This window comes from Sphaerodactylus townsendi, linkage group LG06 (assembly GCF_021028975.2).
Source record: "Sphaerodactylus townsendi isolate TG3544 linkage group LG06, MPM_Stown_v2.3, whole genome shotgun sequence".
Classification (NCBI taxonomy): Eukaryota; Metazoa; Chordata; class Lepidosauria; order Squamata; family Sphaerodactylidae; genus Sphaerodactylus; species Sphaerodactylus townsendi.
Genome location: NC_059430.1, coordinates 43343929 through 43363170, shown reverse-complemented (window position 1 = coordinate 43363170; position 19242 = coordinate 43343929). Strand labels below are relative to the sequence as shown.

The 19242-nt window shown below is 41.1% G+C and overlaps 1 protein-coding gene across 1 annotated transcript in view; it reads right to left on the bottom strand.

The window, feature by feature from the left end:
• The window catches only part of GRIN2B (glutamate ionotropic receptor NMDA type subunit 2B), a 375653-nt gene that overhangs the window by 5518 nt on the left and 350893 nt on the right, over positions 1-19242 (bottom strand). Inside the window, exons 10-12 of the mRNA XM_048499864.1 lie at positions 15641-15801; positions 11319-11506; positions 4704-4942 (exon numbers count right to left, since the gene is read on the bottom strand). Of these exons, the coding sequence (XP_048355821.1) occupies positions 4704-4942; positions 11319-11506; positions 15641-15801 (588 nt within the window). The remainder of the gene's footprint in view (positions 1-4703; positions 4943-11318; positions 11507-15640; positions 15802-19242) is intronic.

Below are 19242 nucleotides of genomic sequence, written 5' to 3'. Positions count from 1 at the left end.
TTACCCCTAACAACACTGGACCCAATGAGAGTTGTTCTCTGAACCAGCCAATTAGACCTGTGTGTGGAAAACAGGGTTAAAACCTGACAGTTGGAGTTTTAGACAGGTAGAAGTTGGGACTAAGAGAAAAATGTTTGGTGAAGGTTAATTTGATCAGAAAAGTATGTTAAGACAGCATGGGAGTAACAGTCGGACATTTTTTTCAGCAGAAAAAAAATGCTGCCTGGGAATAGATTTTCTTTTCCTTGGGGATGTACTGTTCAAACCCTGACATCCCAAATCTCCTTGTTCTCAATTAAAATTTACCTCAGTTTGTGTGTTTCTGTTCAATAAACTGCACTATTATCTATATGAAAAGTAAGCCATCTTGTCCCTAGCCACTTTGTTTCATCCCTTGGTTATCAATCCAGAATAGGTTTATAGCCCAAGACTAGAGTTGATCTCCAGGACCATTTTAAAGGGGATCTGGATAATCTTTCCTGCTGATACAGTGGGGAAGATGGTAGGAAAGGCAGCATGGTATAACACAATCTTGTCAGTATTTGCATGAGAGAACACCAAGAAAGGTTCTGCAGAGGAAGGCAATGCAAAACCAGCTCCCCCTGGTCTTAAGTTTGACATTCTAATCATTATAACACACTGGCTCTCCAACATAATACTGAGATCTAGAGATCTGTTCAGTTTTTCGCTTATCATGTCTTTGGCATCCTCCAAGGATTAGGTCTGTGAGTAGTTTTGCTAGGTTGCAGTAGAGGGGATTTGAATCTGGGTCTCCTGTGTCCTAATACAACACTAGAACCACTACACCACTCTGAGTCTTGTGGAATAAAGGCAGGAAACAAATGTAAATGCAGACTGGATTAGAACATTTTCAGTAAAAAAATTTGAAAGTGTTTTACTGTGGAAATGACAAACACAGAAGAAACAGAGTTGTTCTAATAGTGAGGTGAGAAGAAGCAGTAACACTAAGTGGCTATAATCCAAAGCCCAACCAAATAATAACAATCATACTTCATGGAGATTCTATTATGAAGTCAAGGAAAAACATCAAAACATCAACATTGACATAATACAATCTAAATAAAATGTCTGAAGACTTTAAAGACCTTGTAAAGAAGAGATTTGCATTATTAAGTCCAAGTGAATGTCAACTGGAAGCACTATGGGTTGAAACTAGATATATTAACAACGAACAGTGCACAAAGACAATTCTTGTAGTCAAAAGTAGCAAAAAAATGTGGTGAATGACTCTTAAAACTTCTAAAAAGAGAAGTAAAAGGTGACAGAAATAGAGTCAGAAATCTAAATTCAGAAGTCTACATTCAACGATTTGAATTTAAAGATTATAATAAGCAGTGTAAAGTGTAAAGAAATTGAAGAGAAAAAAACAACAACCAAACCTGAAAAACAAGGGATCTGTTCCACAAGATCCAAAAAATCAAAGGGAAATTTAAGGCACAGTTAGTCATGCTGAAAGATCAACACATGAAAATACATTAATTGTACAGGACAATTCACTAAATACCGGTAACTATACGGAAGAGATGAAAGGATGATATATTCCTCCAAAGAAGAAACTTTCAAAGATGAACTGACAGTTTTAGAAAGTAAAGTTAAAGATGCACCAGAATAATTAGAAAGGGGAAAATCAACAGAAGTAGATAAGATATCAACAGGACTATTTCAAGTCATGGAAATGGATTCCATCAAAACCTTAACAAGAAGATACCAAAAGATATGGAAAATAAAGCAGTGCCTCACAGACTAGAAATGTTCAACTTACATTCCAATTGCAAAAAAAAAACCCACTGCAGGAACTATGGGACCATTGCATTAATTTCTCACAAGTAAAGCAATCCTCAAAATGTTACAAGAAAGACTGTTAACAGATATGAAACAAGAAAACGTTCAGGATGGATTCAGAAAAGGCAGAGGCACTAGAGTTCATTTTGCAAATTTACGTTATTTACTGAAACATGTAAGAGAATTTAAGAAGAAAATCAGCTTGTGTTTCACAGCAAAGCTTTTGATTGTGTAGATCATGAAATATTATGGATGCATTTAAAAGAAATGGATGTGCTACAATATCTGATTGTTTTTATTCACAATCTATATCCTGGAAAAGAGGCTACTGTTAGGACAGAATATGGAGGAAAAGACTGGTTCCCAGTTGATGAAGGTGTCAGACAGGGATTATTATTTTTCCTATCTGTCCTATCTGTGTTCAGAACACACTATAAGGAAAACTGGATTAGATTTAGATGAAGGAGCAATGAAAATTGGTAGAAGAAATATTGACAATTTGAGATATGCTGATGATAAGATACCACTTTACTGGCAGAAAACAGTGACTGATTAAGGCTAAAACACAAAGTGCCAAAGCAGGATCACAGCTCAAAATCAAGAAGTTATGACTACTGGGGAATTATACAACTCTAAGGCTGACAATGAAGAAATGGAGATTGTTAAAGATTTTTTTTAATTCCTAAAAGAGATCGCAACCAAGAAATCAGAAAAAGACTGAGGTATCCATGAAGGAGCTAGAAAAGATTCTAATGCATAAGAATGTGTCTGCCACGAGGTACCAAGATAAAGATAATTCATACTATAGTATTCCCTATTACCACTGATGAGTGTGAAAGTTGGACAGTGAAGAAAGCTGACAGGAAGAAAGCTAATTCATCTGAAATGTAGTGTTGGAGAGCATTAGAGACACCATGGACTACTAAAAAGACAAATGAGTGGGTTCCAAATCAAATCTAGTCTGACCTCTCCCTAGAAGCTAAAAATAACTTTATGAGCAGCAGGACTTACTGGAAAAGAAAATAATGTTAGGAAAAGTGGAAGACCCAAAATGAGATGGATTAATTCAAGGAAGCCATGGCTCTCAATTTGTAAGACATGTGCACAGCTGTTAACAATAGTACACTTTGGAGGTCATTAATTCATAGGGTTGCCATAAATCTGAAGCAACTTGATGGCACTTAAAACACACATAAATGTAATGTCCTCTGTGTTTTGAATATTATGTAGGGACTTGTGACAAAAGCTACATGAAATATATGGCCCTCAGAAATTAGAAATAGCCAGGCTGAGGGTTCAGAAAATACAGAAGAGGGGCTAAATCATTTATTATAGTCTTCAGCCCTGGTTTCTGACCTTGGCTACAATTGTTCACCCATTACTCACTAGCAATGAGCCTATTCCAAGAATTCCAATCCACTGTAGTTTTAATCTCTCTCTACCTCTGAGAAGTAAATCTAAAGGTCTTTCATATGTGAACTTTGACAGAGAAGAACACCACAAAAGTAAATGTTCATTCCTTACCTCATCTACATCCTTCCTTTAATTCATTTTTCTTTAAATTTTTATAGAGAGTAGATTCTTGGGGGTGGGGGGTTAGTTCTGTAGGTACCTAGATCATGTCTTGGATCCCTGAAGTGAACTCAGAGAAGCAACTAAGGCACTAAGAGAATCATCTTTGAGTCTTAGGTACAGCTTTAGGCTTTAGACTGACCATTCACCAAAATCCTTGGAAAATGATTCAGTTTAATAAGAAGTCTGGGAGAATAGAAATCCTATTTTCATTGTGAAATACTATCTAGTCAGTTTCTTTGGTGTTTCCTGCTACTAACCTACAATGTGTTCCAGTGTTTTCACCAAGATTCCAACAAATGTTTTTCCCCAATTTCTGAATTTTGTTTTTTCTCATCCCAGAATTCAGCATTTTAAAGACAACCTAGACATAGAACTTGATTTCACAATGAACAGTAACTTATATTAAACAAAATAACACAACAAATGAACAAATACATATCTTTGTAATAAAAAAGTAAAAAAGTTTCTCAAGTCACCTTTGATCTAGGAGAATCACACTAGTGAATTTATTATGTGAGAGTCTACTTCACACTAAGCCTCTAAATCTTGAAAGCAGCATCACTGAATGTACTAAAATTGGCTGTGATCCAGTAATGCAGCCTTGTGCAGTTAAGAAGATTCTCCCACTGTTGGCTAGGACACAGGAATGAGCCCTCTTGAGCATTTACCACCGATAAGAATAGAAGGCCACTGTTTGTGTGGGCCTTCAGATCAAAGGCGATTCAGTAACAAACTAAATTCTACTAGGGTTCATGTATTAAGATGCAAAACTGTGATCTGCAGGGCAACAAAAAGAGCCAAATTCAGAAGTGTGACATGAAGAAAGAGAAAGAAAGAACAAATGCGAATTCAACCATATTTATAACTGAAGCAAAAAACATTTTTCACAGAAATTACATACCAAGGGAAAAGCATTAGGCAGAAATGCCCTTTTTATCTGTCAGTAAAATCTATTAAGGAACACTAAAAACACTCACATAAAAGTCATAACTTTTACAGAGCTCTCCACAAAACTCCACCTTGAAGAAAAAAATTGCATAGCTTCTTTTTGGGCTTTTTAGTTAAAGGGGGGGAGGGGGGACTTAAAAATGTTTTTTGTTTTCTCCCATTCTTTTGAGGTGGTTCTCCGCAGATTCTCTCTCACATCCACACACCTCTCTATTGCAAGTGAGTCTGGCAAATGATGTCAGTTCACTTGATGCTTGAAATTGTATTGGAAACCACTGCTATTTATCAGTCCACATTGGCTTAGGTGGAAGAAATAGTCATGGTAATGAAGTGAGAATTTCCCCCCTTCTTTCTTCTCCGTGGCTGTAAGTACTCACCCTGCTGATAGAGAAGACAACACCTGGCTTGCCTGAGCAGACACCCATGAAGCAATGGCGGAACTGCCAGTAAAAAAGATGTTCGGCGATGAAGGTGATGAGGCTGAGGGCCATGGCTGCTCCCAACATATAGAAGACACCGGCCATGTTATCAATATCTAGCTGGCTGCTCATTACTTCATTCTTTTCATTATGACAAATGCCAGTGAGCCAGAGAGCTTCTAGCTCCTCCATCTCCCCTATAAAAATAAGTGGAAAAGAATAACAGTAACAGTCAGAATCAAGTGCAGTAATTTGAACAAAAGGAGAGTTACTTGCATGACCTTTTGTAAAGAACTTCCATTTTGCCCTTCTAAGCAACAATAAATTCTGGAATAGGTTGATGGAAAGTATCATCAAGTCAGGTGACTCCAGAGTGGTTTCAAGGCAAAAGATGAACAGAGGGGGATAGACATTACCTGCCTGTGCACAGAAATCTCAGACTTCATCAGTAGTTTCCCATACAAATATTAACCAGAGCCAGCCTTGCCTAGCTATGAGATCTGACAAAATTAGGTTACTTTGGGCCCTCCCGGTCAAGGAGGAACTAATTTATGTTTATTTATTTAGTTTGTTACTTCAGCTATACCCTCCCTTTCTCCAAAATGAGGATCCAAAGCAGCCTGCATTATGCTCTTCTCCTTCATTTTATCCTCACAACAAGCTTGTGAATTGGGTTAGGCTGAGAGCATTTGACTGGCCCAAGATCACCTAGCAAGCTTCCATGGTAGAGTAGGGATTCAAAACAGGGTCTCCCAGATCCTGGTCTGACACTCTGACCGATTCACCACCCTAGCTCTCAATGAATTAGCATGTGGTTAATCAATGACAGAATAAAATACTGGAATAGATTGCAGAATTGAGTTGTTATATCACTTACATCTCAAATGGCAGTGATATATTAGGAATAATCCATTGTTCTGGTTTTCATTTCCAATTTTTAATGGAATGTTGTGCATACAGAGTTGGTTTCAGTTTCTTCATTTGTTTGCATCAAATCTAAACATTATTATTTATATTTCCCTTCCAATGGTGGAAGCAATGTTGAAATAACCAATCTGACGCAGAACTAAGAAGTAATGTGATACCACAAAGACTTTCAGTACTGAGATGTCCCAGTAATCTTTGTGGACAGGAGTTAAATTCTGTTAGGTAAATGGACAACCATGTCCACAGCATGTCATGCACATTTCTTTCAGTGTGCTCAAATTAGTGGGTCAATAATTTTCAGCACTTTCAGGTTTTTCTTTTCCCTTGAACAACTGAAAGGAAGTGTACACCACATTGTGTTTAAACCACTGCAGAAATTATTCCAATTACATTGTCAGATAAAGCTTTGACTTTGTTTGAACATAACATTTAACATAACATTTAAACCACACTTGATTTCCCTCCACCGGTCTAATATTTCAACTGGGGGTGGATTAGCTACCGCCCCAGTAGCCAATAGTCTGTTTCCACCCCCAGCCTGGGGTCGCCCCCTTCTCCAGCATCATCTGGGCCCAAACAGAAGGGCAGGTGCTAAGCTCCACTTCTATAAGCTAGTGGCAGAGAAAAAGTGGTGCCTGCCCAGACTTGCCCTGCGAGTACTGTCAAGGTTGTGTGCAGCCTGACATTTACTACACCCAGACAGCCCTACTATTGCCATGGTGAGGGACATCCCTGCCAAGTCACACTGCAGCGAATGAGTGGTCAGGCCCAGCTGTTCCCCACAGGACTCCATGGTTCAGCATGTCCTGCTCAGGGCTGGTGAAGCAAACATTCCCTCTATCATGGGGGGGGGGGCTTAGAGTGAGGACAGGCTGGAGATGAAGCTCTTCCACAGGGCCATTTTCCCCTCCTCCATTTGTCCCTGATTTCAGCTCATGTATCTGTTGCTATTGGCACTTAAAACTTTATAAAATGTGGTTTACTAAATATAAATAAAACTGATAAATTGTGTCACTTAAAAAATGGCACACCAAAAAAATCATCTAACGGAATGGAGCAATTCAATTTTCCAATGGAAAAGAACATCAGGAGGAGGAACTATGACACAGCGGGAGAGCATCTGGTTTGCATATAGGAGTTTCCTGGTTCAATCCCTACCACCTTCAATAAAAGGATCTCATACATTAAGAGAGAATTCTCCCAGTTTGAGTTTCTGCTGGTAAGTGTAAAGACTATGGAGCTACACTGACCTACAAGTAAACATGATATAAGGCAGCTCCATAAGTGTCTCATGACCAAGCCAGAGGAAAGAGGGGGACACACATTTGTTTATATATCTGGGCTGTTTTCACATGAAATATGGGTATGTTTTAACTTTTACAATAAAAAACAAGTGTTTCCACCTCCAGTGCCTTACCACCTACCTCACACTCCTGTCCCTTTCCCCCAAACTGAGTCACTTCTGGTATTTGAGACATATATTCAATCATAAGCAGTGATCATAAGGGGGGCAAGGGGGGGAGGATTCAGGTCTCCTCCCTTGCAAACCACTTTGGTTGCAAAAATCAGACTTCACTCCCCACAATCACTCCCCACATTTACAATATTCATAAATGGGGCAGACAGAAAATATGGCTGTCCCCATCCCAATCAAATTAGTTTGCAAATTGATATTCAACCAGCAGTTATCAGCTCAAGATTCTCTGGCAAACCTTTATCATTTGTGACCCTCAGAGCCGGACACAGGCCACTCACAATGGGGGGGGGGGAGGAGGAAGTGCCAAATATTTGACAAGACCCGTTTTTTGTTTTTCCAGTTCCAGGCAGGCAGCCAAAGCAGTACGCTTATCAAGCCTCAATGGACTGCCACACATGAGTGATGGACTCTGTTCAGCCAGGTGGGTAACAACCTGTGCAGGCCTTGCCTTGTGTTTAACAGCACCAGCTCTTTTCAAGTGATGTGGATATTTTTGTACTGCAAATATTTTCTGCACCTTGTCCTGTGCCTTGTCCTTATTAGTGTTTCATTTCATATGCCTTCCAGGCTTTTAAGAATCTTAGTCAGCATCTCGTAAAACTGAACATAACTCTGCTTAATGTTCATTATACTTGTTAAGAGTGGACAATTTGTAATGTGCCACTTCCTAAAAATTGCCCTGCAACCCTTTTCCCATAAACTGTTGCTAGTAACTCATGTTGCATAGATAAACTATGGAAGCTTCTGCTTTCTAGAGACACATCATTTGTTACTTTGGGAGAAACACCTTGCAGATTGGTACTCCCATATTTTATGACAGCATTTCAGTTTCTACAAAACATCCTAAATGTAAAGATATGCTGATGGGTTCAGAACTGGCTAAGGCAGTGACTGAAAAGTATGTTGGAGCTGTCAACTCACTGTGTGGCAATGGTGAAAAAAGCAAACTCTATGCTGGGGATAATTAGAGAAGTGGTTGAGTCTAAAACAGTCGATACTGTATGGTCCTCATATAGAAGAGTGGTTTGTCTGCATTTGAAATAGAGTGTACACTTCTCGTTACCATATCTCAAAAAAGATATTGCAGAGCTGGGAGAAGTACAGAAGAGGGCAACCAAGATGATCAAGGAGTTGGAGCATTTTTCCAATGAGGAAAGGCTAAAGAATCTGCTACTTTTTAGTTCAAAAAATGAAGGCCAAGGGAGGAAATGATTTGTTTGTTCATTCAATGTTTAGAGTTCCCCCTTACTTACATGGGCTTGTAGCAGTTTATACGATAGAGGTTTATAAAATTATGCATGCCATGGATAGAGGGAGCTTCTTTCCCCTTTCTCATAATACTAGAACACATGGGTGTCCAATTAGGTTGTTGATATGCAATAGGCACAGACAGGCAAAAGGAAATGTTTCTTTACTCAATGAGTAGTTATACTGTGGAATTATTATGTTCTGAATGCTGTTTAACTGATCAAATGATTAAGGTCCCCCTTCCTGCCCCCCCCCCCCGGCCCGCACCCATGTAAAGCTCCTGCAGATAAAAGTAAATATGATTCTTTGTTGCATATCCCTGGGCATATCAAACTGGAGGCTCTCAACCTGGCTTAAGCTTGACCTTTGTAAGCTTCAGCAACCTCAGAATGGATGGGAGCGGCAAAAGACATTCAGCTCCAGGACTCCCCAGCCTCTCTTCTCCTTGGCCTGACACTTCCTCTCTGTCAGCCTTTGCTGCTGGGGGAGATAGTCCCACAGAGTACAGGGACATAGAAGACCTGCCTGCCAAATGGTGGGGTGCAACCTGACATGCCGTTGAAGACAGGGGTGTTGAGGAGGCACCTGGAGGAAAGTGCAGTGATGCTGCCTGGGTCTATGCAGTTTGGGGCATGGTGAATGCACCCCAAGGGGAGCCAGGAACCTTCAGTGCCATTCTTGGAGAAGTCTGGAAGATTCACACTTGGGGCAACCTTCTGTCAGACTCATTTTACTGGAAAACTAACTCAAATTTCATTCCTAAATATCTCTGCTCCCACTTTTATTTCTTATAATACTGCATTAACAATTACTTCCAAGATCAGAATGTTCTGGTAGAACTAACAAAAATGTTTATCTGCAAATATTCCTATGATTATTCATTTTGCATTTAAAGGTGTACAGATAAGTTTGGATAAGCAAGCTCAGGCCGCTTCCACACGGCCATGCTTGGGGTTGTGTCAGTGTATAAGACGCTGACACACACACCCCGGGACCATTCACACGAAGGGTCCCGGTAAAGGCAGGGAAGACGGCGCAGCGCTGCACCGTCGACCGATCGACGTATCTTCCCTGCGACCTTCCGGCGCGTCGCCCAAGCCAGGGGACACGTCCCCCTGCCCTGCGCGACCGCTCTGGTGTTGCAGGGCAGGGGGGCGTGTCCCCAGGCCTGGGCGACACACCAGAAGGTTGCAGAGAAGGTACGTTGATCGGGAAATGGGGGGATGGTGCCTTTCAGCCGCTGCTGTTCGCACAGCAGTGGCTGGAAGCCCCTGTTTCCCAAAAACCTTGCTCAGGGAGCGAGGTGGGAAAATGGAGGCTTCGCGCTGCTGGTGGGGAGCCAGGGCGGTGCGGCTGCGATGCAGCTGCGCCTCCCCATGCGAACAGCTCCCTAGGGATGGCATTTTTGCTGTCCCTAGGGCACTTTAATTGGCCTGTGCGGAAAGGGCCTCAGATTCTATAACCTTTGCCACTTAATACTCTGTGTATTTGCTATGATTTTGTGGATTCACAAAAAGCATTCAACAAAGTCAACTGGGATTCCCTTCTAGCATCTCTGCAAGCAATGGGAAGTAATAAAAAGTTGTATGATAGATTGGGTCAAAACTAATGTGGATCTGATAACACTAGACTAGTGGAGCAGGTATTGGAGTAGTACCATACTCCGAACACTAACATCTGGGAGTATAACTTGAAAATGTTTTATAGAGGATATACTACTCCTCTTATTTTATCTAAAATAGATAAATCTAATTCTCCACTATGTTGGAACTGTGAAAAAGAAATAGGCATGTTTCATCAAGTGTGGTGGTCTTGTGACAAGGTGTTTGAGTACTGGAAAACGATTCATGAGGAAATAGTGACATTGATAGGATGTAATTTTCCCATTCATCCGATCACTTATTTAATGGAGCCTGCACTATCTAAGAATCAGAAATTAACACCACATATGCATATTTTGTATCACATGATAACAGCGGCAAAGGTAGTATTAGCACAGAAGTGGAAATCGGACAAAATGCCTCAGGTAGAACAGTGGAAACTTAAAGTACATTATTTTTATACAATGGATAGAATGGCACATCAAATACATAATTTGCCACATGAAACATATAAACAAAATTGGGAGTATTGGACAAGATATTTTAACTTGACAGATAAGAGTACAAATTGTTACTACAGAATATTAAGTTTAAATCATCCTGTAAATTAAGATAGAGGATAAGAAAGATGTATAATATTACTAAGAGGACATAGGAAGTTTAGCTTGAATGCTCTGTTTCTATTTACTTTGTGAGTTCATTATGTGTGTATTGTTGAAGCATAATGTTACAATATTTGGTATGTACTGTATATAATATGTTCTTCATATCTTCAAAATTTTAATAAAAATTAATCTTGAAAGGATACTCTGTGTATTCTTAGAGGTATCTCCTTAATGCTGTCATTAATACATAAAAAGCAAAGTTTCCATTAAGCAAAGAACCATATCCTTTAATGAAAAGTGACAAAGCCACTCTCTGCCAGTTTTGCAACATTCTACATGGTAAGTACATCTACCTCACTATGCAACTCTGCCGTGTGCTAGTCCCTGGCACCTTTTATTAGGGTTTACGATAGGGGCGTGAACGGGAGGCGGGAGAGCGGGAGAATATCATATGATACATGACATCATGGGCTTGCCTACGTGCGGGAGGAAACGCTCGCGTCTGGGTCTAATCCATACCTGGGGGCAAGCGCCCCTTTGTCCCTTTGTCTGGGACACCTGGTGACCATAAGTCAGGTAGTTCATGACCTGTGACTCACAGGGGGTCTGGGGGATGGGTGAGCGTGTGTGCCCAGAAGGACACAGATGGCACAGGCATTCCATGCTCTCTTTCTGAGGTTCTGCTGGGTTCGTGGGGCTCATCCCTACAACTTACCATCACCAAAAAGCTGCAAGATTGCAAGATCCACCTGCCGCTTCCAGCCAGAATTCTTCTGGATGGCAATGCCATAGCCCGTTGAAGCAAAGACCTTCCCACTGCCAATGGTCACCAGCTTGCAGCCTTCATCTCTGCCAGCCATGTAGTTTAGCACAGCTGCATCATAAATGAAAGCATCCAGCTTCCTGCACAAAACAGCAAGGAGACAATTATATCAATCTAAATCACATACCACTGAAGTGCAGAATTCAAGTGTGGTCTCAACGACCATTAAAAAAAGGAAGAATGATTTGTGGAGAGTTACGGTTGAGTGATATGACGAAGACTAATCGTAGCATCATCGCATTTCCACAGTAGTCTTTAAGCTAAAGAGTCTAAGGATACTCTAAAGTCCACATAAACAGCTGTATTCTCTATTGAACAATGATTCTTTTTCTGGCTATGAGTGCAGCAGCAATTCAGCAACATGTCTACCAATAACAGCACAGTGAATTAAGGCTGTAAAGCAGACTATTTTAAAGCAAAACAGCTGGAGAGATAGCACTAAGCAAAACCTAATTACTCAAATTAGATTTGGATAGGACCCCTGCTCTTGTGAAGAGTCCCATGGGCATTTTTAAAGATGACAAGTGGCTAGGAGATCAAGTTATGTCTCCCTATGTGGGCAGTAACTTCAGTTTTATAGTGTCCCACTAACCTCACACTGAGGAACAGAATCAGTGTGGACTCAGAAAAATTACTCATAACAACAAGGGTCCATTCATATCAGCCAATTTTTGCAGCCTTGTATTTCTGTTAGTAGCTTTTTTGATCAAACCACATACTAGACTGTTTCAAGTATTTCTATACTTCTGTCATGTTACACAGTGTACCTATTTGCATGGGTACAAAGAACTGCATAGCAGTGTTTGGGTAGTGCAAAGCCCAAACTGCAAGCATGTTTACCCTTTTGCTCCTCCACCATTTTGTCTCAAACCAACACAGCCTCCACTTGATATCCTTTCTGTCATACTTCCACTTAAATGGGAGTAAAAAAAAAGATATGTATTTGGATATTTCCAGTCCAACTATATATCTGAAAGATAACTTACTGATTTGGGGGGGGGAGGGGATGTATTTCAGATAACCAAAACAATATTCAGTCTTCTCTGAATAACAGTTACTGGACCCTGAATATTGACAGCCAACATTTTAAGGCTCCCAGGCCTGTTTTTCTTTCATTTTGTTGGTTTCCTGGGCACTTGGGATGAGGGAGAGAGGTAGCTCTCCCAAGAAATGTTACTGGACTTTGAGGAGAACACTAGAACTGGCTATCCGGTCACGGTGATTGTCTGATGGCCTTCCGTGCTCTCTGAGCATTGGCAGCAAGGATAAAAAAAACAGGCCTGATGCTAGCCCATTCCAGGGCTAGATATTTTTGGATTGCTGGTGTGGTTGTGTAACCCGCATGCTCAGAATGGGTTGACCCAGAAAGGGGTGGAGACTCAAAGCAGCAGAAGGCTGCAGAGCTCATAGTTTGGAGACAAGGCTACCAGACCTTGGTTGTATAAGCCCTTAACACCTTGTTAAGGGTTTCTTTTTGTGTTTGTAAAGGGTGAGAGTTCTCCTGGAAACCTTTTATCATGGGGTGTTGGAATCCTATGTTCATCGCCAGAGGCGCTTGGAGTCTTTTAGGAGTTTCAACCCAATTTCGCGCAAAGAAGAATTGGACCGTTAGCAATACTTCCGAGAGTAGAGCTAGTAAATATAAGGACTTGAAAATGCAACCTGAACAGGACCTTGAAATGTGATGTTAAATGTTGATGTTATATGTTAAGAAAGTAAACCGTTTTGTTTTTAAAATTTGTTGTTGCAAACTCATTCCAAGTTCTGCCCCACAGAACCCACAGATAGAGGTTACAGTTGCTGCTCTTGACTTTCCGCTGCCTGCTGCTGTGCTGCTAGCCTGAGAAAACGTTCTTGTTCTTGTATTCAGGATTGGTTTCCCCACAGAGGACTTTGTTTAATACAAGTAAATGTGTTTTCTGCTTTCCTGTGGGGAGCTGTTGTGGGGAGCTGTTGTGGGGGGTGGGGGTGTGAGTGAGGTTTTTTTTCTCCTTTCTGGTTCTCTTAAAAATACTTGTCATTGGTTTTGCTTTGTGCTATTTGTAGAAGGGTTCAAAAGAATTGCGCTCTTGGATTCTCATTTCTTCGCTTGTTATAGAATTTTTAACTGCTTTGCATTTTCTCTGTTTCTAAAAGGTTTTACATTTTAAAAGGTTTGTGCTTTTAGAAAGGGGATTTTCCAAGTTCTTATTGTTTTAAAATTGTATCTTTTTGTATTCTTCTGGTGCTGGTTTTACAGTTGTTCTTCTATCATTATTTTAAATATCTTTTTGGTGCAAGTACACAACATTTTTATCCAGCTTCTTTAGTGTTTTCCCTCAAACACTAAGAAAAGTATTTTGAAGGGGGAATCGTGAAAATACAAATTAAGATCAGGGGATAAGAAAAGGACCTATTTGCCTTATGAGGGTGGGAACCACCTGGGTGGATCCTCTCCCAATAACCACACAAGACTCTTTGCTGGGGTAAACACTTGGCCATAGCCATTTTATTAACCAAACAACAAACAGAAGTGTGAGGCGTAGCATGGGTCTTGATCTGGCCTGTCTGCTTCCTAGCGAAGTTCCCACGGGCGGATGCCCTGTATTGGGCTTCGCTCTGCTGAGGGGCTCTGCCGGGCAGACGCTCCTGGCAAGAGGTGATCCCCATTTGCCGGTTCGGCAGGGTGGTTGCCTCTTGCAGCTGTCGGCACTTCCAGATCAATACCCATGCGCTACTGCCGATGGCTATGACAGAAAAAACAGGCAGTATCATAATAAAAGCCAGGGAGAGGTGGGTGGGCAAATCGTCGGCCAGCCACAGCCCATGGCCGGCACAAAGAAGGGCTGGCCCATTTAAAGGCTCAGTTAGCCCTCCCTTCTGGGTGATGTCAGCCCTGGCCCAACATGGCCCAGGCTTTGCCTCCGCCCTTAGTTAGGCGGAAGCAGTCACCTTGGCTCCACCCACCCCAATCCAAGAGGCAACCGCAGCCGGTGGGTGATTCACAGCTGTCTTTGTTTGTTCATTCATTTGTTTGCTTCATAAGCCACTTTTCACCAAACAGGCTCAGGGCAGCTTTCAACAATGTGAATTTCATTATCACTGTGAATGATAACTGAAACAAAATGAATATGTATGTGGAGAAACAAAACAAACTTAAGGGTCTGTTGGTAATAACCCCTCCCCCCTGCAAATAACCCAACAAAACTTTTTAATAATCTTTACTAACTGATCACACTACTGAACACTTTTGAATCTTTAGCTCATCTCCACACACCATGGTAGGTTGGTCAGGCTTTCTCACAAAATGCATCTGTGTCTGGCAAAACATTAGAAGGCTGGGAGATTTGCAACCCATTATCTAGAGGTTCTCAGGGACAGGGAGTTCTCTTTCCTGGCCAATCAAAAAGTTGGGTGGGGTGCATTTAAAACTCCTGCTAAAGGCTGCTTTGCTCAATAAACCTTTCCCTCAAGGATCCTAGGATATTTTGTGCCTGGCTTGAAAGTGGTATGTGTGCAAAAGTAGTTTGAATACAAAGAGGAAGGCATAAGTGCCACACTCTGGAAGTTCTCCATTGATTCATCATCACATTGACAGGTTACTATGTCAGAACTCCAAGGTATAATACCCACATGATGATTCTCTCTTCCTTTCTCTACTCAGTCCGATGTGCTGGGCCTATGTCTGTGTGAGAAAGCTTTGTGTTTCACCACAATTCAAAACAGAACAGTTCTTTTTTTCAAATAAAACACTGGAATCCATCCATAACAGACATCATACATAAATTCATAGCTAAATACCTGCCTGAGAATCCTGACACAATCACGGTTTTCAGAAGTGTGCAATCAGATGTTTAAAGATTTATGAACCTGCAGATATTATGTCTACAAATTATGTCTGTAGCAGGAAACACCAGGATAACCCTAATATTCCCTGCAGTAATCATAGCATTCAGAACTGCCGTTATATAATGTTTGTTCAGGGCCCTAACTGACTATATATAATGGTTGGATTCCTTCAAGATGATTGAGCAAACAGAAGGTTAGGAAAATTTGGGCCAAACCCTCTTTAACAGGCCAGATGAAAAGTTTGTCAGAAAAAAACATTTTTAAACAATAGGCAGAAGAATCACTTTTAGCTACCAGGAATGCTCAGGAGAAAGTTCCTCGAAGCAAGAGAGATCTCCCACACAGATTATCATCAATGATAAATAAATTTGGGAGGAAGCACTTACCCTGTCTTCAGTGAGGATAGGGCATCTTGCACTGATCTTTGGTTGAACTTCACCATGTAGGCATGCATCAGTTCATAATTGTTGCGGATATTCCTCTCTGTACTGCCATTGGGAACTGTCCCAAAGCGGAAAGGTGGCGAGAAAGCATTTGGATTTTGGAACTGAAGAAAGAAAAGACGAAAAATTCTCAAGATCTTTCACTGACTGTAGGAGAGAGGGTAGGACTCCCTGGAATGTTAATTCAGTGAATAGTCCAGTTTTGGTAAATGATACATTCACAACTAGGATCCAGTTGTCCAAGTAATACAGGACATGGCCTAAGAAAGCTGTATGTCTTCACAAGTGAGAAATATACATGCAGTGGTTGCATTCTTTGATACCTTTACCACACTACATCATACTACTATAGAGATAAGAAGCTGTTCAGTTTAAAAAGCAGTCTATCACTCTGGATAACCAAACTATAGCAGAAAAAAAATAATGAAGGAACCACAGTGTTTGCATGGATATGTGTGAAAAATACTTCTGCAACTAGAAGAATGTTCACTATGTTATTCTAATTATCTTTGGATATGATCAAACCATTTCAGGAAAACTAGCCAACCCAAGACTGGGGCATTGGAGGTCAGATGGATAGGACACAGACAGAAGCAGGCTTAATTCTCAATGGCTGAGGTTAGTGGCACTAGCAAAGTCAAGGAGCCGGCATAAATCACACTCAACGATATTCAAACCAAAACGCACCCCTTTACATTATCTGTGCAAATTGTTCGTTACAAGAAATAAAATAATGCGCCTGAAGGCACTTGCAATGAAAAGGACCCCCCCGCCCCAGACTGAACATCTGAATCTTAACCATGAATAATTCTAAAACCTTAAAAGTAATAATGTAACTAAATCTAGAATTGTCATAGCACATCATACTTGACCTAATCAGTTTTCAAAGTTCATTTAACATGGTTTAGAAGCTTGATGCTACATAGTTTGCATAAATAGTTCATTTAAGTTATGCAAATTTTATATTTGCATTAACTTGAGCTAAAAACAACAATATCCAAATACAGGGTAATTAACTATTCTCCTAAAATTTCTATAACATTTTATGAACAAAAGAAAGAATAAGATATATCACATGTTACCAATTGTAATATTAAGAACATAAGAAGATCCCTGCTGGGTCTAAATTGTGGTCCATCTAGTCTAGCATCCTGTTTCACACAACAGCAAATCAGATGCCCTGGAGGGTCAATAGACAGGGCAGAGAAGCCAATGCCCTTCCCTGATGAAGCACTGATCAGGGGTTTCCTTATTTGACTGCTGAGGTTCCCTACAATGGCTGTAGCCTCTGAAGGACCTGTCTCATCCCCCTTTCAAGGCCATCCATGTAGTAACCAACTCTACATCCATTGGCAGTGTATCTCACCCTTTCATTTCTCTGTAAAAACAGAAATACTTTGCTTTGTCCACTTTGCTTTGCTATTTGCCAAGTTTGGAACTTGGGAGCACACACTTTGGAAGAGAAGTAAGTTTGGAACTTGGGAGCACTAATGCTTTGGAAGAGGGAGAAAAAGTTTTCTTCATCCACTTTATTTATCCCCAGCATCTTGCCCCTGCCAAGAGTTGCCTTTTTTCTAACAGAGAAGTTTCAATCTCTTCAGCCTTTCCTCAAAGAAAAGGTACTCCAGCACCTCAATCATCTTAGCCTTCTTCTGCAGTTTTCCTGTTCCGTAATATGAACTGAAACAAAAGCATTAAAATTACAATTTCTTAAAATGAAAAAATCTTGTGCGCTTTTCCTAAAGGTCAATGCAAATGGAAATTCACAAATCTTGCAGAGGACGTTTCACAGTCTTAGGGGCCCTGCTTTATTCATTCCCCGTGCTGTTCTCAGTTGTTCATTGAGATGATTCTAGAATTCTAACTTAAGCCCTCATTTGGCACACTGAGCAGCTGCACACTAATATTCTTGCTCTATAAACCTTTAATGCAGCCACATATAATTAGGACTTCTGGCATATCCCTTCATTTAACTGTTCCTTATTTCAGAACATAACAAACAATGCTATATTTAACAACATCTAGGTTCACTGATGGCTATAGAACAGGGATCAGATCTCTTACATTTGTATTTTCTCTGGCAACTCTGACTCCTGAGGAAAATGGGAAAGAACAGAAAATGACATGAAAACCACAATGCAAACCACCCTACCCAGATTGCCTCTGTTAAAAATGCATCCTACACAAAGCTTTTAGGATGAATTGCTGTAAAATTTTATAAGCTGCTTGGTTTACTCCAGTCAGAATCAATGTTTTCTGGGGTTTTATGAGCAGTACACTGTAGCCCTGACAATTATGAATATTCCTTAAAACTCATACATGAGTGGGGGGAAGGGAAGAAAGCTGAGAAGATACCCAGGGGGCCAAAAGTAGACAATAAAAGAGGGGAAATTATACCAAAGGTTTTCAAGTAAATGAAGAATCCTCATCCCAGTGCTTCTATTTGGATTCCTGAAAGGCTAAGCACCTTTTCTCATTGGGCACCATGAAAGCAGACAGTGCAAAATTGCTAACAGTCAAACCTGAGCAGACATTTTGATAAATGATTATATGCCTAGGCCACCCACCTACATGCACATATTAATTACCGGTAATCATAGAAATAGATGTGTGAAGAATATACATCATCTTCTACTGCAGAAAACATTAACTGTCCTGCTTGTACACTCTGTCTAAGGTCTGAGCTATATTTATTTTTGTATGCAAATCAGAACTCTTGGAAGGGTGTTGGCACACTGAATTTCGTCATCAAGAATACAATACATTTCTGTGAAAACACTAGTCACTTTGGCTGGCAGAAGTATGTGAATATGAATTAAGAAGAACCTGCACTGCTCATGAATGAATGGGGGGGGGCGGGATGTGTTTGCTAAAGTATAGGCCAGCATTTAATAAACATGTAATATGAGAAACTGAAAAGCATGAGAAGTCCGTGGGCTTGTAGGTTGAAGTAATTCTGCATTGCTAATCACAAAACCAAAATTTTCTTCCAAAAGACAAAACTAAAGCATAATGAGAACAAACTACGTCTGCAAACAATGTGCACACCAATGTGTCCATAAAGCATTCTGAAATTAATAGGAGTTTGGGGTGCTCAACTCTACACAGCTGGCAGTGGCATACAAAAGCCATATTGAGTGGTACAGAATATGACCATGAGTCGTAAGTAAGGCCCTTTCCGCACTGCGGAAAGGGCGCTCCTCCACCGGCAGGAATTCTGCCGGTGGAGGGGTGGGGGCCATTCACACGGGAGTGTGTGAGCGGCCCCCGCAGAGGCTAGCGCGGGAGAGGCGGCTCCGCCTCTTCCCTGTCCCCCCCCCCCACTCACCTCATCGCCTTTGTCACCCTACTGGACTCCTAAGACCCGCCCACGCTGCCCTCCGACCTCCAGGGGTCGGAGGACAGCGAGGGAGGGTCTCAGCAGTCCAGTAGAGCGACGAAGGTGACGAGGTGAGTGGGAGAGGGACGGGGAAAACAGCGTGTTCCCGACGGTGCCGTTCGCACCGTGCCAGCGGGAAAGCGCTGTTTTCCAAAAACCTCCCTCC